Raw genomic sequence first — 26,034 nt, 5'->3', positions numbered from 1 at the left:
TGTGTGTGTGTATATATATATATATATATATGTGTGTGTGTATGCTTGATGTTAGCATAATATTCAGGGAGAAATTTTTTAAAAGGGAACAAAAAGGATGACGTGAAGAATAATATTTTCCTGAGGTTGTTGCAACTATACAAGATTTTTGCATGAACTTAGCTACATTGCCTCAGATAGTTTTTTATGCATAGTGATAAAACTCATGTAGCAGATGCTGTGGTCTGTAATGCTATCAACAATGGTCAGAAATTTGAAGTTGCTGAGAGACTTCATGAGTCATTCTTACCTCATTTCTTCCACATGCCAAATTAAAGAAACCTATGTGCTTTAAATGGTGGTTATGTATTTAATAGCTTGTGAACTACTTAAAATAAAGGAAACATGTGAGAGCTCAATTAACCTCACTTTTTCACCTCTTTCATGTTGTTGGCATGCCAAACTTTCATGCTGATTTTTCTTGGAGGAAAAAAAGTTCAATTCACTAATATAACTACTTTTTTCCCGTTTGAATTCTTATACTTCTTTTATAATTGGTTACCCCCACATCAACTGCATCCGTCCTGTCATTAGCTTGTAAAATCTTCAGAGAGACAACAGTGCTGAGTTTCATTAAACTGCACTATGGCAGCACTGTTCACAGCATTGTAGTAAAAATAGTAGAATCATAAGAATTAGAGATGGAAAAGATGTCACCGAGGCCAACGCTCTACCAATAAGCCGAGAGGAGGGGTGAATGAGTACAGGAAAATTCTAATACCTGACCTTACCTGTCTACCTACCTCTGATGCAGATTTTTGTTCCATTCCCAGAAAAAATGTCGTGAAGCACTAGAGTAATACTTCCTACTTCCTTTGCGTTTCATCCGAGAATTTCAAAGTGTACAAATATTAGTAGATGAAGCCTTATCTGTTTTAAGTGGATTACAAAAAATAGAGATTGCCTAATAAGGGTAGTATCTTGTATAGTTTTCTTTTATTATCTTCATTTTAGAGATTGGGAAACTGATGTATAGAAAGGTTATGTTCTTCAAGTGATGATCCTATCCCTATGTCAATTCCACTCATGGCTATGCATATGCACCATGCATCTTAGTCTAGAGAGTTTTAGTAAGCAGTGTACATGGGTCCGCATATGCACAATTGTTCTCCTCAAGCTCTAAACCAGAATATAAAGGGCAGTGCAGACCAATGCCTCTCCAGTTCTTTTATACTACCAAGTGGCCTGAGTTGTTGTACTCTGTGTCTGCTTCAGTCTTTCTCTACTTTGATACCTGTAAATATGAATTATAATTTTTAGTAGTTTAGTGTTTTTAGTGTTTTCATAGTTAGCTTAGTTCTCCCTATCTCAGTGGTCATAGAGGTGGAGGAAGTCACATACCTGGATCTTTGAACCCTTTGTCGTTTGCACTGGGGTTCATAAGGGTACTCCTGATAAAATACCTGAGGGTGGGTGGGCCTGAGGGTTTGCTTATGATATTTCTTCTTCAGAGCTGGGGTGTAAATGCAGGAAGTGAGGGGTTGTCCTAGAGTCTTTAAGAGAGTGTAGATGTTAATTGGTCTTTTCATTAAAGAAGTTAGACTCATCAAAGGGAAGGTCCTCAATGTTATTCTGGACCTCCCTGGGGAACCCTGAACATTGGATCCACAATTCATACCTCATGACTGCAGCCCCGTCAATGTGCATTCACTGGCACATGGAGTGATGTCTTAGCGACCAGCCTGCCTTCATCAATGAGAGCTTAGAACTGGGCCCTGTCTTTCTGAGGAAATTTCTCTTTAAAGTCTAGAAATTTTGAATAATTCAGGAAATTGTATTTTGCTAAAGGCATCTGGTAGTTAGCAACTTTGAATTGGAGACTAGCTTAAAAACTCCTTTAAATTTCATCCTGGCAGCAGAATTAGCTTTGACCCTCAATCATGATTACAGGGCAAACTGCACTTTGGACCCCTTTAGTCCTTCTTAAATGCACCTCTTAGGTTTCTAGGTCTCTTGGCATCGACCCCCCTGTTCTCTTACCATATTAATGTGATAGAGCCAACTGTGTTTGGCACCTTTGTGAGTCTTTCATTCTGGGGACCAGTGAGATGATTGAAGTGACTCAAAAACAGCATCTTCAAAACAAAGTATTATGTGGTAATTCTCCCCAGATGTTCAAAGCTCATAGAGCAAAGGACAAAACAAAGGCCTGTGCACCTCGGGTCTTACTGTATCTTAATCTTTTCTTGTCAGCTTTTTTAAGTTCCCCTAAAATCAGCTAACTCCCATGTCGGAGAGAATCAGACTGTCCTGTTAATATCATGTTCTGTCTCTGTGCATCTCTGCACCAGCCTGTCAGCTCTTACTGACGCTTCCTGGGCAGTCTCTGGCCACCTGTTCAGCACCCTCCCTTTTCTATGACCGGGGTCCTATAATGTTTGATCTCCTCCTTTTGATCCTAGACTTAACTTTTCTTGTGTAGACACAGCCTTTGTTGGCATAACTATACAGGTATAGCTATTCTGGCAAACCCTCCAGCTATGTTTACACCAGTGGTGGGCAACCTGGGTGGCGGGCAATACGTGGCCCATCAGGGTAATCCGCTGGTGGGCCGCAAGACAGTGTTTACATTGACTGTCCGCAGGCATGGCCTCCTGCAGCTCCCAGTTGCCGCAGTTTGCCGTTCCCAACCAATGGGAGCTGCGGGAAGTGGCACAGGCTGGCATCTACACTAGAGCATATACACTGACAGTGCATCTACACTAGAGCTTATACCTGCATAGCTGTGTGGTTTAAAAAAACCCCACAACCCTACCAACATAGCAGTGCTGGAATAACTTTTAAGTATAGGGCTTTAGCCTTAGGAAGAGGAAACAGTTCTCACCCTGCCTGGAGCCAGTAGGGAGTATTCCCAAATAAAAAGCTTTTCCATTGTTTCCTCCAGGACTCTTCTCTGTGTCACTGTTTGGCTGCTTGGTTTCTTTAATAACCCCTTTCGATCTAGATTCATAGATTCTAAGGCCAGAAGGGACCACTAGTCTGACCTTCTGTATAGCACAGGCCATAGAACTTTCCCAAAACAATTCTTGTATCATAACTTTTAGAAAAACACCCCATCTTAACTTAAAAATTGTCAGTAATGGAGAATTCGCCATGATCCTTGGTAAATTGTTCAATGATTAGTTACCCTCGCTGTTAAAAAAGTATGCCTTATTTCCAGTCTGCAACTTCGCTTGAACTTCCAGCCATTGGATCATGTTATATCTTTCTCTGATAGACTGAAGAGCCCATTATTAAATATTTGTTCCCCATGTAGGTACTTATAGACTATAATCAAGTCACTCCTTAATCTTCTCTTTCTTACAGTGAATAGATTGAGCTCTTTTAGTCTGTTGTGATAAGCCATGTTTTCTAATCCTTTAATTGTTCTCCTGGCTCTTCTCTGAACCCTCTCCAATTTATCAACATCCTTCTTCAGTTGTAGACACCAGACCTGGAAACGGTATTCCAGCAGCAGTTGCACTAGAGACAAATACAGAAGTAAAATAATCTCTCTACTCCTACTCAAGATTCCCTTGTTTACACATCCCAAGATCATATTAGCTCTTTTGGCCACAGCGTCACACTGGAAGCTCATGTTCAGCTGATTATATACCACCACCACCCCCAAATCTTTTTCAGAGTCACTGCTTCCCAGGATAAAATCCCCCAACATGTAAGTATGGCCAAAGTCTTTGCTTCCAGATGTATACATTTACATTTAGCTATATTAAAATGCATACTGTTTGCTTACGCCCAAGCAATGTAGATCGCTCTAAATCAGTGACCTGTTCTCTTCATTATTTACCATGCCCCTAATTTTTGTCATCTGCAAACTTTATCAGTGATGATTTTATGTTTTCTTCCAGATTATTGATAAAGATGTTAAATAGCGTAGGGCGAAGAACCAATCTGCCTTACAGAAATATATTATGTCAACACTATTGCCTTTATCATCCAAACGTAATCCAAATGTAATCTTATTAAAAAAAAAATCTCAAGATATGTAACCTCTTAGCAAGTAACCCATCAAAAACAAACACACAGCATTCACCATATTCATAAAAAATACTGATATTTCCTAGTTTGTCTCACTTTCCTTCTTAATAATCATTACACATATCTGTTTATCACGTATTTATTTTTGTGGTGCTTTATGTATATCGTGTATAAGCATCTTATATAAATTAAGGCTCACGCCACTAGATTCTCTGGTCTAGATAAGCTGGGCTTGGCACAGGACCAGAGAGGACATGGAGGCAAGTGGTTTTATATTAGCTTTGTGGCTTCTTGATTCTGGGACCAGATGAGTGCCAGTTCTGTCCCTAGTGTAAGCTAGAGCATTCTGAGGGCTACTCTAATTTATTCCTAGCTGCATGTGGCCACAAGGAGCCATTCTAGCAATGATTATTAAGAAGAATCTGCAGCTTGGAAATGCTCTGACCATGGTCCCTTTTCCCTGGTTTCATAAAGCTACTATGCTATTCAGGGATACTACAAAGTGGGAACTCCCATGTGGCCAGATCCACCATAACAGGCCCAAATATCAGGCCCCAATTTGGGAGCATTTGTATGAGTTATCTCCTATTTTTAACATCACTCTGAATATGTCAGTTTTACAGTCTGGAGTCCTGTTTTTACAGCTGTTGTCTATGGGGTCTCTAAGGGTTCTCTTCATAAGACAATTTTGTTCTGTTTATCTGAGCTTCTGCTTGGTTCTGTAATCTGGCGACATGGGGTAAGTTTCCATTTCTGTGCCGATGATGTACATTTATTTTAAGCTTGATACCAAAAACTCTTACAATATATTTTCCTTGTCATGCTGTTTGTCAGTATTTGTATGGCTAAAATTTGGTTTTCTACTAAGATTCGGAATACAGAACTGTTTTTGACGGACTCTCAACATTAGCTACTGAATTCTCCTATTTCATTTTTCTTACAGTATTTTGTTTTTCAATCCAAGATAGTAAAGTGTCTTGGTGTTGTACTATATCTATGACTTACTATTAATAACCACATGTAATAATGGTAACATCTATTTGTAATTTAAATACTATCAGCATTTGCTCAGATTGGTCTTCTGGCATTGTCAAGACCCTCATATGTGCATGTCTTCTTCAGAGAACCTTGCTGTTTTTCATCTGACTGCCTCATCTGCCGATTGACACAGTCTACATTGTAATTCACATGTTTGTCTTATACATAATAAAGCATTTAGCTCATATTACCTTGTCACTAAGACACTGCATTGGCTTCTAATCAAGCAGCATATTGATTTTCAGATTGCATTGTTTGCTTTCTTATGATCTGGAGTCAAACTGTCCAACTGGACAGTTACTCAAAAGACGAGTTAAGTAAAGTTAAAACTGTGACAAAAAAATAATAAAATCAACAAAATTCTAAATTGAGGCGGGGCATCTTCCATCAGACCTCACTGTTTTTAGATATTAGTGTGTTGATTCTCAAAATATCAGAATTCTGGTTGACAGGGTATGTTATATGCTCCATTCTTTAACCACAGCGAGTCTAACTTATGGATACTGTGGTAGCCTTAACTAAGAATTTCTTTGTTTTTATTGTCTCAGCCTTCACATAACTTAATATTTTTGTAATTAAGCCATTAATGTACTTATTCTTTAATTGCTAAGGAAAATGTCTGCCCAGATTTATTCCTTTTGTGAAGTATTAGTGGCTCTGAAAAATCACCCTTTTCTGACAGAGCAGTACTATCAAGCTCAAAGAAACTAATATCTGGCCCAGAAGAGCAAAGTTTATTTAGGAAAGCTGGCAATGGCTCTACTCCACCTGAACTCTCCAGCTAGAAGCTGCTTTTTTCCTCCTATTGGATGGTTCTGTCTTTGGCCAGCTGATTTTTTACTTCCTCCCCACTTAACAGCAGTAGAGGTGCCAAGTTGGGAGCCCACTCTGGTCTATTGGCTTTGGTGTGCAGACATGTCTTTTTTAGATCTTTTATAAATCTTTCAGACAAGACTGTCATTTACTATATGTCTGTACAGTGCCCAGCACAATGGACCCTAATCCAGTTGAGGCTGGTAGGTTCTACCACTATATAAATGTTAAATAACAACATAGTAGCACATCCTCCGATATGAGTGCCTGAAAAGTGTCCTCCCTAAGTTTCAACTGTGAAAGTCCTCTCTATATTGTTAATGGGATGCAGCACTGAGTCACAGGTTCAAAACTTGGACTATTCCATGTATATCTTAATTTAATGAATGTTTAAAGGCAGAATATTAGCAACTAGACTAAAGTCTATAAAGGTCATTGTTCAGTGTTCTCCAGGGAAACAGCATCTTCATTACTGAGGAACTATCCCAGATTGAGGGGTCAATAGAGGAGGGTTTGGAACAAATTGATAAATTAAATAGTGATAAGTCATCAGGACCAGATGATATTCACCCAGAAGTTCCGAAGGAACTCAAATGTAAAATTTCAGAGCTACTAAGTGTGGTATAAAGAAAAGGAGTACTTGTGGCACCTTAGAGACTAACCAATTTATTTGAGCATGAGCTTTCGTGAGCTACAGCTCACTTCATCGGATGCATACCGTGGAAACTGCAGTAGACATTATATACACACACAGACCATGAAACAATACCCCCTCCCACCCCACTGTCCTGCTGGTAATAGCTTATCTAAAGTGATCATCAAGTTGGGCCATTTCCAGCACAAATCCCGGTTTTCTCACCCTCCGCCCCCCCCCCCACACACAAACTCACTCTCCTGCTGGTAATAGCCCATCCAAAGTGACCACTCTCTTCACAATGTGTATGATAATCAAGGTGGGTCATTTCCTGCACAAATCCAGGTTCTCTCACTCCCTCACCCCCCTCCAAAAACCACACACACAAACTAAATCTCCTGCTAGTAATAGCTTATCCAAAGTGACCACTCTCCCTACAATGTGCATGATAATCAATGCCCCTCTGCCATTTACATTGGTCAAACTGGACAGTCTCTACGTAAAAGAATAAATGGACACAAATCAGATGTCAAGAATTATAACATTCATAAACCAGTCGGAGAACACTTCAATCTCTCTGGTCACGCAATCACTGACATGAAGGTCACTATCTTACAACAAAAAAACTTCAAATCCAGACTCCAACGAGAAACTGCTGAATTGGAATTCATTTGCAAATTGGATACTATTAATTTAGGCTTAAATAGAGACTGGGAGTGGCTAAGTCATTATGCAAGGTAGCCTATTTCCCCTTGCTTTTTCCTACCCCCCCCCCCCCAAGACGTTCTGGTTAAACTTGGATTTAAACTTGGAGAGTGGTCAGTTTTGGATGAGCTATTGCCAGCAGGAGAGTGAGTTTATGTGTGTGTGTGTGTGTGTGTTCCCGGGGGTGGAAGGGGGGGTTAGAAAGCCTGGATCTGTGCTGGAAATGACCCACCTTGATTACCATGCACATTGTAGGGAGAGTGGTCACTTTGGATGAGCTATTACCAGCAGGAGAGTGAGTTGGTGTGTGTATGGGGGTGGGGGGTGAGAAAACCTGGATTTATGCTGGAAATGGCCCACCTTGATTATCATGCACATTGTAGGAGAGTGGTCACTTTTGATAAACTATTACCAGCAGGACAGTGAGTTTGTGTGTGTGGTTTTTGGAGGGGAGTGAGGGAGTGAGAGAACCTGGATTTGTGCTGGAAATGACCCACCTTGATTATCATACACATTGTGAAGAGAGTGGTCACTTTGGATGGGCTATTACCAGCAGGAGAGTGAGTTTGTGTGTGTGTGGGGGGGGGGGGGGGCGGAGGGTGAGAAAACCCTGATTTGTGCTGGAAATGGCCCAACTTGATGATCACTTTAGATAAGCTATTACCAGCAGGACAGTGGGGTGGGAGGGGGTATTGTTTCATGGTCTCTGTGTGTATATAATGTCTACTGCAGTTTCCACGGTATGCATCCGATGAAGTGAGCTGTAGCTCACGAAAGCTCATGCTCAAATAAATTGGTTAGTCTCTAAGGTGCCACAAGTACTCCTTTTCTTTTTGCAAAGACAGACTAACACGGCTGTTACTCTGATAAGTGTGGTATGTAACCTATTGCTTAAATCAGCTTCTGTACCAGATGACAGGAGGATAGCTAATGTGACACCAATTTTTTAAAAAGATTCCAGAGGTGATTCTGGCAATTACAGGTTGGTAAGCCTAACTTCAGTACCAGGCAAATTGGTTGAAAAAAATAGTAAAGAGCAGAATTATCGGACACATCGATGAATACAATTTGTTGGGGAATAGTCAACACAGCTTTTGTAAAGGGAAATCATGCCTCATCAATCTATTAGAATACTTTGAGGGGGTCAATAAACATGTGGACAAGAATGATCCAGTGGACACAGTGTACTTGGACTTTCAGAAAGCCTTTGACAAGAGGAAGAAAAGAGAGCAGCAGAATACAGATCCTGGACTTCAGAAAAGCAAACTTTGACTCTCTCATGGATGGAGGGGAGGATGGGCAGGATCCCCTGGGAGGCTAATATGAGGGGGAAAGGAGTCCAGGAGAGATGCTTGTATTTTAAAGAAGCCTTATTGAGGACACAGGAACAAACCATCCCGATGTGCAGAAAGAATAGCAAATATGGCAGGCAACCAGCTTGGCTTAACAGAGAAATCTTTGGTGAGCTTAAACACAAAAAGGAAGCTTACAAGAAGTGGAAACTTGGACAGATGACTAGGGAGGAGTATAAAAATATTGCTTGAGCATGCAGGGGTGTAATCAGGAAGGCCAAAGCACAGTTGGAGTTGCAGCTAGAAAGGGATGTGAAGGGTAACAAAAAGGGTTTCTACAGGTATATTAGCAACAAGAAGAAGGTCAGGGAAAGTGTGGGACTCTTACTGAATAGGGGAGGCAATTTAGTGACAGGCGATGTGGAGAAAGCTGAAGTACTCAATGTTTTTTTGCCTTGGTCTTCACAAACAAGGTCAGCTCCTAGACTTCTACACTGGGCAATACAGTATGGGGAGGAGGTGAGCAGCCCTCAGTGGAGAGAAAACAGGTTAAGGACTATTTAGAAAAGCTGGACATGCACAAGTCCATGGGGCAGAATGCAAAGCATACAAAGGTGCTGAGGGAGTTGGCTGATGAGATTGCAGAGCCATTGGCCATTATCTTTGAAAACTTGTGGCGATCAGGGGAGGTCCCGATGATTGGAAAAAGGCAAATATAGTGCCCATCTTTAAAAAAGGGAAGAAGGAGAATGCGTGGAACTACATGAGGGGTCAGCCTCACCTCAGTCTCTGAAAAAATCATGGAGCAGGTCCTCAAGGAATCCATTTTGAAGCACTTTGAGAAGAGAAAGGTGATCAGGAACAGTCAATGTGGATTCACAAAGGGCAAGTCATGCCTGACAAACCTGATTGCCCTCTATGATGAGATAACTGACTCTGTGCATATGGGGAAAGCGTTGAATGTGATATATCTTGACTTTAGCAAAGCTTTTGATATGGTCTCCCACAGTATTCTTGCCAGCAAGTTAAAGAAGTATTGATTGAATGAATGGACTGTAAGGTGGATAGAAAGCTGGCTAGATCACCAGGCTCAACAGGTAGTGATCAATGGCTCGATGTCTAGTTGGCAGCCAGTATCAAGCAGAGTGCCCCAGGAGTCAGTCCTGGGGCTGGTTTTGTTCAACATCCTCATTAATGGTCTGGATGATTGGATGGATTGCACCCTCAGCAAGTTCGCGGATCACAGTAAACTGGGGAGAAGATAGATATGCTGGAGAGTAGGGTGACCTAGACAAATTGGAGGATTGGGCCAAAAGAAATCTGATGAGGTTCAACAAGGACAAGTGCGGAGTCCTGCACTTAGGATGGAAGAATCCCATGCACTGCTAGAGGCTGAGGACCGATTGGCTAAGCAGCAGTTCTGCAGAAAAGGACCTGGGAATTACAGTGAACGAGAAGCTGGATCTGAGTCAACAATGTGCAATTCTTGTTGCCAAGAATGCCAACGGCATATTGGCCTGCATTAGTAGGAGCATTGCCAGCAGAATGAGGGAAGTGATTATTTCCCTCTATTCGGCACTGGTGAGGCCACATCTGGAGTATTGTGTCCAGTTTTGGGCCCCCAACTACAGAAAGGATGTGGACAAATTGGAGAGAGTCCAACGGAGGGCAATGAAAATTATTAGGGGCTGGGGCACATGATTTATGGGGAGAGGCTCAGGGAACTGGGCTTATTTAGTCTGCAGAAGAGAAGAGTGACGAGGTGTTACCAGAAGATTTGAACCTAACTATCTTTTTAATTTGCTTATTCTGGTATTAAAGGTTGTGGCCCGTCCTACGGATTTTCCAAAGAAAAGCCACTAACCATGGCCAGCTAACTTCCCCCCCTAAAGGACACTGATAAAGCCCTCTGATCAAGAATAGGCAGCAAGTAATAAATTCTTCAAAAACAAAAATAAAATTTATTTAGAAGTGAAGGATTACAATAAGAGGAGAGAGAGCGGTAAAAATAAAATAAACAGTAAAGGTTACAGATACAATGTAAAGGAAGCAGCACGATAAATAAAAACACAACACAAATAAATATTCCACTTAACTCTATAACATAATCTAACAATATAATCACTTACTCTATAACAATATAGCAATCAATCATATAACATAAATGTGTAACAATACACTGATTAACTCTAATATTAATTACTTAACTCTAACATCCATTAACACTGGCCTTATGGTTACTGAATGGGTAGGGGAATCTCACGCAAACCACCGGCATCCAGGCAACCGTTGGTTGTTGCTGCTGGGCTGCTGCAGAGACCTGCTGGCCGGGTGCCAGAAACGGTCATTGCCAAAGCAACCCTGGAACCCTGGGTGGGCTGCTGCTGTTGCTGTAACAGCCATTGGTTTTCAAGTGGCTCTTCCTTTACTAGGTTTCAATGTAGCATCTCAGGTGGCTTCTCTTGCACAGGTGGCTTCTGGTAGGTGTCCGGCAGCGTTCCACTCTCGTGCTGGTCCCTGTCCCTACAAAGTTTTAGCCTGCTGGCTGTTGCCTTTATATGCAATTCTGGCTCATTAGCTATTAATTTATTCAGCCAGTCATCTTTCAGGGATTTGAGTATGTTAATTAACCCAGCCAATCATAATTCAGGGATTTGCATATGTTAATTAATGCTGCCAGTACCAACATGTGACACTCAAACTCAGCCAATCAGTTTACAGAGATTAGTGCATGCTAATTACTAATTAGTCCTCAAAAAAACATTTATAGACTGCAGTGACATCTGCTGGAGAATTTAAAAACAGCAATCTTCAAAGTCTCAATTGACTGTGCACTAGCTTCATCATGGACATGCCAAAAGTGGCTAATTTTACTGCACCCGTGAGAGGCAGTGGATTTTATATTTTACCCAAAAAGGAAATCAGGTGCATGTTACTCAATATTTCTGTGGTAGTAGTTCTAAGAACATACTTAAACCCCATATAAGCACATGAGGACATAACCCTCTCCACTTAAAACACTGTATTTCAGTCATTTAAGAAACCTGTAGAAGTGGATAAATCTGTGAAAATTCCCTATAATCAAGGGTGAGAGAAGAGAAACTGGTATCCTGTAAACCAAAGCAGCTCAGTCAGTTCTAACCACATGACAGACCTGCACAACTTCTGTGGTCTCCCCGGAACCATTTCCTCCTGCTGCAGATGAAAAATGGCCTTCTGTTATGTATGCCAAGTCTTGTGGTTACTGTCCAAAGAGGAGAAGGAGGAGCAGAGTAAGTGCTGTGATGTAATTTGTGCCAAACCACAGCCTTTTTGTGTAGGACATTAAAACAATTTTTTCTTAAAAATAAAAAAACCCCAAAAATATAGTTTTTGAAAAGTAGAACGAATCCACTGTTAGATCCAGTTTTAAAATACATGAGCCAAATTTGTCCTTGGTGAAACTCCTTAAGCTTCAAAGGAGTTACACCAAGGATGATTTTATCTCAATAATTGTTGCTAACTTGGAAAGATGAAGGAAATTTTCCTCTGTTGAGACTGGCAATGCATGGTTGGAAAAGACATCAGTAATACAGTATCCAGTCGAGCATGTAGTCAAGGTTCTCTCAAGCATGTCCATTTTAAACTGCTCAGGTGAAATTTTTAGAAATAAGTGCTTAAGGATAGTGCTTTCTCCATATTTAGACACTTCAACAAGTGGTCTAATTCTTAGAAGTCCTGAGACCCCAGCAGCTCCCATTGATTTCACACTCTAGTTATAGGCCAGGTAAGCTGTGTCAGTGTAAATCACAGCCTGTAGCGCTTTTGCCTGTCTGCATTAGGGCTTTCACTTGGTGCAGCTACACTGGTGGCTGGCCAGAGATAGCTGAAATCCCTAATGTACACAGGGCCTCAGATGAAAACTTAATTGATTTGCAACTAACATAAGTCATTTATGTTACTGAAAAAATGTTTTCATTGGTGCCTGGTTAGAGATGTTTATCCCAAGTTATTAAAAATACTAAAATTTTGCAGCCAGAGAGTCCATAATTTAGATGGCTCCTGATCTTTTACACAAGAAAAGACTTGAAGCTGCTGAGAGAGAGTGTTTTTGTTTGAATAATACTTATGGAAAATGCACAGTCCACAGTAGCATTAACTACTCCTGTACCAATAAAATACATTCTGAGCCAATAGAATGTCACTAAAGACAACTAAACTCTGTTAACATTAGGTCAGGTTTTTGATTATTAAACCAATTTTCAAAGTATCAAAATTCAGATGCTTAAAACTGTACAAGGTTGCAATATTACATGAATGATTTGTTTCTTTTAAAAGTGTGTACAATTGTTCAGCTTTCTGCAAAATTATAAAGCTCACATAGTGCATGGTTTTTGAAAATTTGTGAGTAATTAATGCTACTGTGGACTAAAATGGTCAGTTTTTAAAATGTTCACATTCCAGGTATTTACATTTGGACAAATGGATATGTTGTCCTTTATAAGAGCATGATGCAATGTACAATTTAAGAAATTTTCTAACATTTTGTTATTTGCTAATACAAGTGCCATACACTGAACATAACAGCGATAATTAATTACCAGAATATCTCTTTTTGAGGTGTGTATCAGTTTGCATAGGGAATATCATGGTCCCTGCACAATTTTAATAAATGCATTTTTTGCTTTTGTTCACTTAGGAGCGTTCCTCATTAACAACTGAAAAAGAAAGGTTTGCCCATAAACATGATGAAATGAAAAATCTAGAAGATATTGTTAGAGCTATAAAACCAACTGTACTTATAGGTAATTATTTATTCAAATGATATATTTTTAAGGAGTGAGACTTTGTTTTATTGTTTGTATAAACTATGAATATCATATAAAGGGAAGATTATGGAGCTCCTCTGAACAGGTAATTCTTAAGTATTTGGAAAGTACCTAGCACATAGTGGATGCTACTGCAAATAAACATTAAATAATAAGAAGAATGTGGCAAACATATAACAGTGCTTTCATTCTAAAGCCTACACATTAGTGGTGGAATTATCCATGTTTTCTTGAACTTCTGTTGAGGAAGCACATCATCTTCCTAATATTACTTCTGAAGTTATGTTCTGTAGTATAAATAACCTCAGACGTTAGAATGAGGAAAGTGGAGCATACATGCATGTATGACTGTACAGTCACCTGCATTCTCCATCTGATTACATAGATTTCTGGTCTCACATTTGGGTTCCGATCCTGCAGTTTTTGTTTAGGCAAGACTGTCATTGACTTTAAAAGAACTGCAGGTTCTTGATCTCATTGAAGTAACCAGCTGAAAGGATGTTTCAATTCTCTATACAGCAGAGTTAAAACAGTTTTCTACTACCTGTTTCATGAATGAAAAGGCAAATGTTCTTGAATTTTTGCAGTTTAAGTAACCTTTTAAAAATCTATCTATTCACTAAAACTGATCATCACATGTTAGAAAGTGTGAACATATCTTACTCTGTGCCAACTACCATAACATTAAAAAAATATTTTGAATTTAGAATACCAATTGAATTACTCCCCCAACCTATATCTTGAAAGCCTTCAACAAAGGGGACTGAATTTTTTAAAGCATTTTCACTGTTTCACTTAGCAGTGATTAATAAAATAAGTGGGACTTGACTTGGTTTTCTGAAATATTTCCTTTTTTTCACCGATATAGTTAAATGCTGCATAACCATTTCAAAATACTATTCCAATTAGAGCTGTGCAAATAACTGATTTTTTTGTTTGTTTGTTTGTTTGCTGGCAATTATGAAAATTTAAAAAAAAATTGTTTGGGGTTGAACCAAAACAGAAAGTTTTCAAAAAATTTGGCAAATTAAAAAAAATGGATCAAGTGAAACATTTAGTTTCAACAGAATCAAAAAGTCTCATTTCAATATTGCCTACTTTAAATGTTTCAATTGTTTTTAATAAAATCAAAGGAGATTTTGAAATGAAGTCATTCCAAACCAAAGAATCAAATTTTTCATTTTGAAAATGTTGAAATGTTTTGATTTTTTTTAAAGGGGTATTATTTTACCATAACAATTTGGTGAAACTGACATGATTTCACAACATGTTTCAGTGTTGCTAGATCTCCATTTTTCACCAAAAAAGTTCTATCTGAAAAATTTTACCCAGATCTAGTCCCAATCTGGAAAATAAGAGCTCACCCTTATTTTTCTTCAGTCCAGCCAAGCAATTGACATGCAAAAGAGATACACTATATCAACATCCAAGACTGAAACCCAAAATCACATAGTAGACAAAAAGTGTTTAGAGAAAATGAGGCTAAAAAACCAGTTAAATTGAAGATTAGAGTAAAAGATCCATGATATGCATCCAGCTAAAAGTATCTGTATGTATTAAATACTAACACGACATGCAGTACGTATCAGTATATCATTACAATATAAATCCCATTTACCATCTATTCTCTTCTTGACACACCCCCAATCTCTCTGGTTGTCGAAGCAGTGACTGAAAGAGCCAGACAATAGCACCCTTGTTCTACACCATCTGACAAGAAGGGAAAGCATTTAGACCTTTTGGGGCATAAAGTCTTTTCCTCATCTAGTCTCCAATTCAGGATTTCATACTATCAGGGATTACTAGCTAAACATGACTTCTGAATTACAGAAAATATGAGGAATTTACTGATAGCCTCCCACAACGGGACTGGACTCATTTTCAGGTGCTCATTGAGGAAGGGAAGCTGGTAGCCAGAACAGCACTCTAAGGGTATGTCTACACTACGAAATTAGGTCGAATTTATAGAAGTCGGTTTTTTAGAAATCGGTTTTATATATTCGAGTGTGTGTGTCCCCACAGAAAATGCTCTAAGTGCATTAAGTGCATTAACTCGGCGGAATGCTTCCACAGTACCGAGGCTAGAGTCGACTTCCGAAGCGTTGCACTGTGGGTAGCTATCCCACAGTTCCCGCAGTCTCCGCTGCCCATTGGAATTCTGGGTTGAGATCCCAATGCCTGATGGGGCTAAAACATTGTCGCGGGTGGTTCTGGGTACATATCGTCAGCCCCCCGCTCCCTCCCTCCCCCCGTGAAAGCAAGGGCAGACAATCATTTTGCGCCTTTTTTCCTGAGTTACCTGTGCAGACGCCATACCACGGCAAGCATGGAGCCCGCTCAGGTAACCGTCACCCTATGTCTCCTGGGTGCTGGCAGACACGGTACGGCATTGCTACACAGTAGCAGCAACCCCTTGCCTTGTGGCAGCAGACGGTACAGTACGACTGGTAGCCGTCATCGTCATGTCTGAGGTGCTCCTGGTCGCCTCTGTGAGGTCGATCAGGAGCGCCTGGGCAGACATGGGCACAGGGACTAAATTTGGAGTGACTTGAGCAGGTCATTCTCTTTAGTCCTGCAGTCAGTCCTATTGAACCGTCTTATGGTGAGCGGGCAGGCGATACGGACTGCTAGCAGTCGTACTGTACCATCTTCTGCCGAGCAGCCATGAGATGTGGATGGCATGCAGTCCTTCTGCACCGTCTGCTGCCAGCCAAAGATGTAAAAGATAGATGGAGTGGATCAAAACAAGAAATAGACCAGATTTGTTTTGTACTCATTTGCTTCCCCCCCTCCCCTGTCTAGGGGACTCATTCTTCTAGATCACACTGCAGTCACTCACAGAGAAGGTGCAGCGAGGTAAATCTAGCCATGTATCAATCAGAGGGCAGGCTAACCTTCTTGTTCCAATAAGGACAATAACTTAGGTGTACCATTTCTTATTGGAACCCTCCGTGAAGTCCTGCCTGAAATACTCCTTGATGTAAAGCCACCCCCTTTGTTGATTTTAGCTCCCTGAAGCCAACCCTGTAATCGCCCCTCCCAGCGTCAGAGCAATGGCAAACAATTGGGCATCTGAGAGTGCTGTCCAGAGCAGTCACAATGGAGCACTCTGATGGGGCTAAAACATTGTCGCGGGTGCTTCTGGGTATGTGTCGTCAGGCCCCCGTTCCCTCCCTCCCTCCGTGAAAGCAAGGGCAGACAATCATTTCGCGCCTTTTTTCCTGGGTTACCTGTGCAGACGCCATACCACGGCAAGCATGGAGCCAGCTCAGGTAACTGTCACCCTATGTCTCCTGGGTGCTGGCAGACGCGGTACGGCTTTGCTGCACAGTAGCAGCAACCCATTGCCTTCTGGCAGCAGACGGTGCAATACGATTGGTAGTCGTCCTCGTCGTGTCCGAGGTGCTCCTGGCCACGTCGGCTGGGAGCGCCTGGGCAGACATGGGCGCAGGGACTACATTTGGAGTGACTTGACCAGGTCATTCTCTTTACTCCTGCAGTCAGTCCTATTGAACCGTCTTATGGTGAGCAGGCAGGCGATACGGACTGCTAGCAGTCGTACTGTACCATCTTCTGCCAGGCAGGCAAGAGATGAGGATTGCTAGCAGTCGTATTGTATCATCTTATGCCAGGCAGGCAAGAGATGAAGATGGCTAGCAGTCGTACTGTACCATCTTCTGCCGAGCAGCCATGAGATGTGGATGGTATGCAGTCCTTCTGCACCGTCTGCTGCCAGCCAAAGATGTAAAAGATAGATGGAGTGGGTCAGAACAAGAAATAGACCAGATTTGTTTTGTACTCATTTGCCTCCTCCCCTGTCTAGATCACACTGCAGTCACTCACAGAGAAGGTGCAGCGAGGTAAATCTAGCCATGTATCAATCAGAGGCCAGGCTAACCTCCTTGTTCCAATAACAACGATAACTTAGGTGCACCATTTCTTATTGGAACCCTCCGTGCAGTCCTGCCTGAAATACTCCTTGATGTACAGGCACACCCTTTGTTGATTTTAGCTCCCTGAAGCCAACCCTGTAAGCCGTGTCGTCAGTCGCCCCTCCCTCCGTCAGAGCAACGGCAGACAATCGTTCCGCGCCTTTTTTCTGTGCGGACGCCATACCAAGGCAAGCATGGAGGCCGCTCAGCTCACTTTGGCAATTAGGAGCACATTAACCACCACACGCATTATCCAGCAGCATATGCAGCACCAGAACATGGCAACGCGATACCGGGCGAGGAGGCGACGCCAGCGCGGTCCCGTGAGTGATCAGGACATGGACACAGATTTCTCTGAAAGCATGGGCCCTGACAATGCATGCATCATGGTGCTAATGGGGCAGGTTCATGCTGTGGAATGCCGATTCTGGGCTCAGGAAACAAGCACAGACTGGTGGGACCGCATAGTGTTGCAGGTCTGGGACGATTCCCAGTGGCTGCGAAACTTTCGCATGCGTAGGGGCACTTTCATGGAACTTTGTGACTTGCTTTCCCCTGCCCTGAAGCGCATGAATACCAAGATGAGAGCAGCCCTCACAGTTGAGAAGCAAGTGGCGATAGCCCTGTGGAAGCTTGCAACGCCAGACAGCTACCGGTCAGTTGGAAATCAATTTGGAGTGGGCAAATCTACTGTGGGGGCTGCTGTGATGCAAGTAGCCCACGCAATCAAAGATCTGCTGATATCAAGGGTAGTGACCCTGGGAAATGTGCAGGTCATAGTGGATGGCTTTGCTGCAATGGGATTCCCTAACTGTGGTGGGGCTATAGACGGAACCCATATCCCTATCTTGGCACCGGAGCACCAAGCCGCCGAGTACATAAACCGCAAGGAGTACTTTTCGATAGTGCTGCAAGCTCTGGTGGATCACAAGGGACGTTTCACCAACATCAACGTGGGATGGCCGGGAAAGGTGCATGATGCTCGCATCTTCAGGAACTCTGGTCTGTTTCAAAAGCTGCAGGAAGGGACTTTATTCCCAGACCAGAAAATAACTGTTGGGGATGTTGAAATGCCTATATGTATCCTTGGGGACCCAGCCTACCCCTTAATGCCATGGCTCATGAAGCCGTACACAGGCAGCCTGGACAGTAGTCAGGAGCTGTTCAACTACAGGCTGAGCAAGTGCAGAATGGTGGTAGAATGTGCATTTGGATGTTTAAAGGCGCGCTGGCGCAGTTTACTGACTCGCTTAGACCTCAGCGAAACCAATATTCCCACTGTTATTACTGCTTGCTGTGTGCTCCACAATATCTGTGAGAGTAAGGGGGAGACGTTTGTGGCGGGGTGGGAGGTTGAGGCAAATCGCCTGGCTGCTGGTTACGCGCAGCCAGACACCAGGGCGGTTAGAAGAGCACAGGAGGGCGCGGTACGCATCAGAGAAGCTTTGAAAACCAGTTTCATGACTGGCCAGGCTACGGTGTGAAAGTTCTGTTTGTTTCTCCTTGATGAAACCCCCCGCCCCTTGGTTCACTACTTCCCTGTAAGCTAACCACCCTCCCCTCCTCCCTTTAATCATTGCTTGCAGAGGCAATAAAGTCATTGCTGCTTCACAGTCATGCATTCGTTATTCATTCATCACACAAATAGGGGGATGACTACCAAGGTAGCCCAGGAGGGGTGGTGGAGGAGGGAAGGAAAATGCCACACAGCACTTTAAGCACAGCACTTTAAAAGTTTACAACTTTAAAATTTATTGAATGACAGCCTTCTTTTTTTTGGGCAATCCTCTGTGGTGGAGTGGCTGGTTGGCCGGAGGCCCCCCCACCGCATTCTTGGGCGTCTGGGTGTGGAGACTATGGAACTTGGGGAGGAGGGCGGTTGGTTACAGAGGGGCAGCAGTGGCAGTCTGTGCTCCAGCTGCCTTTGCTGCAGCTCAACCATACACTGGAGCATACTGGTTTGGTCCTGCAGCAGCCTCAGCATTGAATCCTGCCTCCTCTCATCACGCTGCCGCCACCTTTGAGCTTCAGCCCTGTCTTCAGCCCGCCACTTACTCTCTTCAGCCCTCCACCTCTCCTCCCGGTCATTTTGTGCTTTCCTGCACTCTGACATTATTTGCCTCCACGCATTCGTCTGTGCTCTGTCAGTGTGGGAGGACAGCATGAGCTCGGAGAACATTTCATCGCGAGTGCGTTTTTTTTTTTTCTTTCTAAGCTTCACTAGCCTCAGGGAAGGAGAAGATCCTGTGATCATTGAAACACATGCAGCTGGTGGAGAAAAAAAAAGGGACAGCAGTATTTAAAAAGACACATTTTATAAAACAGTCGCTACAGTCTTTCAGGGTAAACCTTGCTGTTAACATTACATACATAGCACATGTGCTTTCGTTACAAGGTCGCATTTTGCCTCCTCCCACCGTGTGACTACCCTTTCAACCTTCTCCCCTCCCTGTGGCTAACAGCGGGGAACATTTCTGTTTAGCCACAGGCAAACAGCCCAGCAGGAGTGGGCTCCTCTGAGTGTCCCCTGAAGAAAAGCACTCTATTTCAACCAGGTGACCATGAATTATATCTCACTCTCCTGAGGATAACACAGAGAGATAAAGAACGGATTTTGGTTGAATGCCAGCAAACATACACTGCAATGCTTTGTTCTACAGTGATTCCCGAGTACGTGTTACTGGCCTGGAGTGGTAAAGTGTCCTACCATGAAGGACGAAATAAGGCTGCCCTTCCCAGAAACCTTTTGCAAAGGCTTTAGGACTACATCTAGGAGAACCGCAAATGCCAGGGCAAAGTAATCCTTTCACATGCTTGCTTTTAAACCATGTATAGCATTTTAAAAGGTACACTCACCAGAGGTCCCTTCTCCGCCTGCTGGGTCCAGAAGGCAGCCTTGGGTGGGTTCGGGGGGTACTGGCTCCAGGTCTAGGGTGAGAAATAGTTCCTGGCTGTCGGGAAAACCGGTTTCTCCACTTGCTTGCTGTGAGCTATCTACAACCTCCTCCTCATCATCATCTTCTTCGTCCCCAAAACCTACTTCCGTATTGCCTCCATCTCCATTGAAGGAGTCAAACAACACGGCTGGGGTAGTGGTGGCTGAACCCCCTAAAATGGCATGCAGCTCATCATAGAAGCAGCATGTTTGGGGCTCTGACCCAGAGCGGCTGTTCGCCTCTCTGGTTTTCTGGTAGGCTTGCCTCAGCTCCTTCAGTTTCACGCGGCACTGCTTCGGGTCCCTGTTATGGCCTCTGTCCTTCATGCCCTGGGAGATTTTCAGAAAGGTTTTGGCATTTCGAAAACTGGAACGGAGTTCTGATAGCACGGATTCCTCTCCCCAAACAGCGATCAGATCCCGTACCTCCCGTTCGGTCCATGCTGGAGCTCTTTTGCGATTCTGGGACTCCATCATGGTCACCTGTGCTGATGAGCTCTGCATGGTCACCTGCAGCTTGCCACGCTGGCCAAACAGGAAATGAGATTCAAAAGTTCGCGGTTCTTTTCCTGTCTACCTGGCCAGTGCATCTGAGTTGAGAGCGCTGTCCAGAGCGGTCAGAATGGAGCACTCTGGGATAGCTCCCGGAGGTCAATACCATCGAATTGTGTCCACAGTACCCCAAATTCGAGCCGGCAACGTCGATTTAAGCGCTAATCCACTTGTCAGGGGTGGAGTAAGGAAATCGATTTTAAGAGCCCTTTAAGTCGAAATAAAGGGCTTCATTGTGTGGACGGGTGCAGGTTTAAATCGATTTAACGCTGCTAAATTCGACCTAAAGTCCTAGTGTAGACCAGGGCTAATTGGCAGTGGATGCAGCAGATACCTCCTCAAGGGCCATGGCTGTGGCTATAGTTATGCATAGGGAATCTTGGCTCCACTCCTCCAGTTTCCCTAGGGAGGCACAAAACACTACTGAAGACTGCCCCTTCGATGATTCCTTTAATCAAAGAACAGATGATACACTTTCTACCCTCAAGGACTCCAGAGCCACCCTTCACTCACTGTATATCTACACTCATGCCCTGCAGCGTGAATTCAACTGCCCCCCAAACTTGGAGTGCAATAACAATGGCCAAATGGGTGCTGAACATCATCCATCATGGCTATAGAATTTAATTAATCACACTACTTCCGCCAAAAAACCCTTCCTTATCCCATATCAGGAACCACTCTCATGACAGTATTTTCACCCAAGAGGTGAATGCCTTAATTGTAACAGGGCATGGTAGAATGTGTTCCCCAGAATACCAAGGACCATGGTTCTATTTGACTTACTTCCTGATAACAAGAAGAAAGGTGGGTGGAGACCAATTCCCACTCTCTCTCATCTCAATCACTTCATCCACAAACTCAAGTTTCATATGATCACATTGGCAGCTGTTATCCCATCTCTAGAAAAAGGCATGTGGTTTACAGCTCTTGATATGCAGGACACTAATTTTTACACTGATATCCATCCGGCGCACAGACACTTCCTAAGATTCACAATTGGCACCCACCATTTCCAGTATAGGGTTCCCCTTTCAGAACAGCCACCACTCCCACAGTCTTCACCAAAGTTTTCTGTCGTAGCAGTCTATATCAGACATTAGGGGCTCTCATGTTTCTTTAGACCAACAACTGGATTCTAGTTGCATGGTCCAGGCACAAAGCCCAAGCATCAACCTCCATGTTACTCAGCCTTCTTTTGTCCCTTGGAGTCAGCATCAATGTCGAGAAATCGATCTTAGACTCCACACAATACCTGGACTTTATAGGGGTCACCATCAATTTGGTCACAGCATGGACCTACCTGCTGATGGACAGATTCTAAGAAATGAGAGAGATCATCATGCGCATCATCAATAATCCTTATGTTCCAACCAGGACTTGTCTCTCCCTTCTTGGCCACGTAGCTTCATGTACATACGTGATCACCTTCGCTCAACTCTACTTTCGCTGCCTCCAGACTTGGGCCCGTCATTTTACTCACCAAAACATCACACTATGGACAGTCCCCACCAAAGTGCTGTCCTCCTTTCAATGGTGCACAGATCCAACCCATGTATGCATAGGAGTTCCCTTCCTCCCCTCCTCACCAGACAAGATGATCATTACCAATGTATCCCTCTTAGGCTGGGGAATACACATGGACAGTCACATGACACAGGGAACACGGTCTCCCTGAGAATCCAGGATGCACATCAATATCCTGGAACTGTAAGAAAGGCATACCAATCCTTTCTCCCATTCATCTGTTCCCATCATGTTAGACAACACTACTACTGTTTTCTACATCAACGAACAGGGAGGAATGAAATTGACTGCTTTATGTGCAGAAGCGGTCAATCTCTGGAATCGGTGCATCAATCACCAGATCTTCTTGTCCGCAGCCTATCTTCCAGGGACGCAGACTTGCTCAGCTGACATTTTGAAGTCAACCACAAATGGAACTTCATGATGCAGTAGTACGTGACATGTTTTTACACAATGGAGGATTCCGACCAGAGAACTATTCGCCTCGCGTATAAACAGTAAACGCACCACATACTGCTCCAGGGGAGGTCTCAGCCACCATTCTCAGGGTGACGCTCTCCAACTTTCCTGGTCAGACCAAATCAACATCATTTTCCCTCTTCTACTGCTCCTACCTTGGGTACTCCACAAAATCTGACGAGACTGAGTGACAGTCATTCTGATCGCCCCCGGTTGGTCTAGACAATTCTGGCTTCCTAGTCTCCTATGCATGTCAGCCCATCCACCAATTCCCATTCCCAACTTTCCCAATCTGCTGTCACAATGCAATGGATCTATCTGATTCACGAGAAGGAACTGGAAATGTGGTCTGTCTGCCCTTCCTTTTACCTCCGATGGAAGCACGCGGCGAGCCAAGGCATATGCATAGACCAACAAATGCTACTTTCAAATTCTCCAATTCCAGGCACATGGTGCGCCTACGTAAGCCCTCAGAGGAGTACAGATAGGGACCACACATCTCGAAGAATCTCCAGTAAATTCACCAAGTTGGATTGTGGCTTGTAGCTGGATTCTGCCTTGCACTGAAGATGATGATACATGAGTCTCACTGCTGCAGATGGAGCTGCAGGAGCCAAAGTGCCTCAGGGCCAGTTAGACTGGCAGAACTGCCAGGATCTCAATGTGTGGATGAGACAATGGTGGTAGGAGGAGGGATTTAGGTTTATTAGAAACTGGGGAACCTTTTTGGAAAGAAGGTGCCTGCACAGGAAGGATGGGCCCCATCTAAACAATAATGGAACCAGATTGCGGACATGTAAAATTAAAAAGGTCATAGAGGAGTTTTTAAACTAATGGCTGGGGGAAAGCTGACAGGTGTGGAGGAACACATGGTTCAAACAAAGACATCCTTTACAGAAGAATTTATTAAAGAGGATACTCTATAGCCTAGTAAAGGGGAGAGGATAGAAGTTGATAAAGTACAGGTAGGAACTGAAGAGAAACGGACAAAAAAGAGTCCCATTCTGTTACATCACATGAAGGTAGACAGCTAAATATTGACAAATTTTATAAGTGCTTGTATATCCTAAAAGTCTATATACTAAGATGGATGAACTTGATTGCCTGGTATTAAATGATATTGATCTAATAGCTACCAAGAAACTTGGTGGAATGATGATAATAAATGGGACATGGCAATACTGGGGTACAAAATACATACAAATGGCAGAGTAGGTCATGCTGCTAGGGTAGTGGCACTATGTTTGAAAGACAGCACGGAGTCAAATACCGTAAAAGTCTTAAATGAATCAAATTGTATTACAGAATCTCTGTGAATAGAAATTCCATGCATGTATAATAAGAGTATAGCAGTAGAAATATAGTACCATCCACCTGACCAGGATGGTGACGGTGATTGTATAATGCTCAGGGAGATTAGAGCAGCTATGAAAACAGAAAACCAATCATAATGGGAGATTTCGACTATCCCCATGTAGACTGGGTACATATCCCCTCTGGACCGATAAAGAGAGAAACGTTCTAGACACCATTAATAACTGCTTCTTGGAGAAGCTAGTCCTCTAACCCACAATGGGAGAGGCAATTCTTGATTTAGTCCTAAGTACAGAATCTAGTCCAAGAGTTAAATATAGCTGAACCATTCAATAATAGCAGCCATAATGTAATTAAATTTAACATCCTTCTAAAGGGGAAAATACCAAAGAAGCCCACCACAGTAGCATTTAATTTCAAAAAGAGGAACTACATAAAAATGAAGAAGCTATTTAAACGGAAATTAAAAGGATTAGTCAAAGGAGTGAATGAGTGATATGCCTGCAATCTGCATGGAAAATATTTAAAAACACCATAATAGAAGCTCATACTACATGTATACCCCAAATAAAAGAAAAACCAGCAAGAGGGCCAAAAAAATGTCACCATGGCTAAACAACAGAGTAAAAGAGGGAGTTAGAGACAAGAAATCATCTTTTAAAAGTTTTTAAGTCAAAACTACCTTAGGAAAATAGAAAGAAACATAAATTCTGGCAACTCAAGTGTAATAGTACAATTAGGCAGGCAAAAAAGAATTTCAAGAGCAACCAGCAAAAGACACAAAACGAAAAAAAAAAAAAAAAGATTAAAAAAAAATTGTTTGAAACAGGAAACCTGCCAGTCAGTGAGGCCACAGGACACTCAAATTGCTAAAGGAACACTCAAGGAATACAAGGCCATCACAGAGAAGCTAAATGAATTCTCTGAATAGGTTCACTGCAGAGGCTGTGAGGGACATACTCACAAGTGAGCCACTCTTTTTAGGTGATAAATCTGAGGAACTGTCCCAGACTGAGATGTCAATAGAAAAGGTTTTGGAATAAATTGATAAATTAAACAGTAATAAGTCACAAGGCCCAAATGGCATTCACCCAAAAGTATTTAAGGGACTCAAATATGAAATTGCAGGACTACTCACTATTGTATGTAATCTATTGATGAAATCCGCTTCTGTACAAGATAACAGGAGGATAGCTAATGTAACACTGATTTTTTTTTAAAAGACTCCAGAGGCAATCGTGGCTATTACAGGCTGGTATGCTTAACTTCAGTACCAGGCAAATTGGTTGAAACTACAGTAAAGAACAGAATTATCAGACACATAGATGAACAGAATATGTTGGGAAAGAGTCAGCCTGGCTTTTCTAAAGGGAAATCCCTGCTTTACCAATCTATGAGGATTATTTGAGGGTGTCGGCAAACATGGACAAAGGTGATCCAGTGGGTATAGTGTACTTGGACTTTCAGGAAGCCTTTGACAAATGAAGTCCCTCACCAAAGGCTCTTAAGCAAACAAAGCAATCATCAGATTAAGAGGGAAGGTCCTCTCATGGATCAGTAACTGATTAAAAGACAGGAAACAAAGGGTAGGAAAAAAACAATCACTTTTCACAGTGGAGAGCGGTAAATAACGGGGTTCCTCCAAGGATCTGTACTCTTACCTGCACTGTTCAACATATTCATAAATCTGGAAAAAGAAAGGGGCAAAGTTACAAAATTACTCAAGATAGTTAAGTCCAAAGAAGATTGCAGAGAGTTACAAAGGGATTTCACAAAACTGGGTGAGTGGGCAACAAAATGGCAGATGAAATTTCATTTTGTGTGTACAGGGGCAACTGTTGTCTAAATTAGCTATTACCACTCAAGAAAGAGATCTTGGAGTCATTGTGGATAATTCTCTGATAATTTCTGCTCAATGTGCAGCAGCAGTGAAAAAAGCTAACAACGTTAGGAATCATTAAGAAAGGGATAGATAAAAAGACAGAAAATATCATGTCACTATATAAAT

At 42.6% G+C, this 26,034-nt stretch overlaps 2 protein-coding genes across 3 annotated transcripts in view; one reads left to right on the top strand and one right to left on the bottom strand.

The window, feature by feature from the left end:
• Positions 1–26,034, top strand: part of ME1 (malic enzyme 1) — a 348,457-nt gene that overhangs the window by 294,288 nt on the left and 28,135 nt on the right. For both annotated transcript variants that reach the window (XM_048845114.2, XM_048845115.2), the window contains one exon: positions 13,178–13,283. In XM_048845114.2, the coding sequence (XP_048701071.2) occupies positions 13,178–13,283 (106 nt within the window). The remainder of the gene's footprint in view (positions 1–13,177; positions 13,284–26,034) is intronic.
• On the bottom strand, positions 18,984–20,747 carry LOC142071359 (uncharacterized). Its single transcript, XM_075126167.1, has 2 exons — positions 20,096–20,747; positions 18,984–19,507 (listed from the first exon to the last, which is right to left on the bottom strand). The coding sequence occupies exons 1-2, from the start codon at positions 20,676–20,678 to the stop codon at positions 18,984–18,986; spliced, it is 1,107 nt and encodes a 368-aa protein (XP_074982268.1). The 5' UTR covers positions 20,679–20,747.

Source organism: Caretta caretta, chromosome 3, assembly GCF_965140235.1.
Source record: "Caretta caretta isolate rCarCar2 chromosome 3, rCarCar1.hap1, whole genome shotgun sequence".
NCBI lineage: Eukaryota > Metazoa > Chordata > Testudines > Cheloniidae > Caretta > Caretta caretta.
This window is presented reverse-complemented; position numbering and strand designations above follow the sequence as displayed.

Bases quoted from the DNA above. Each gene is read 5' to 3' on its own strand.
- LOC142071359 (XM_075126167.1), bottom strand. From the start codon at position 20,678: ATGCAGAGCTCATCAGCACAGGTGACCATGATGGAGTCCCAGAATCGC. The intron at 19,508-20,095 runs GTGAGTGTACCT...TTTCTCCACCAG, and splicing joins AGGCGGAGAAGGGACCTCTG to CTGCATGTGTTTCAATGATC.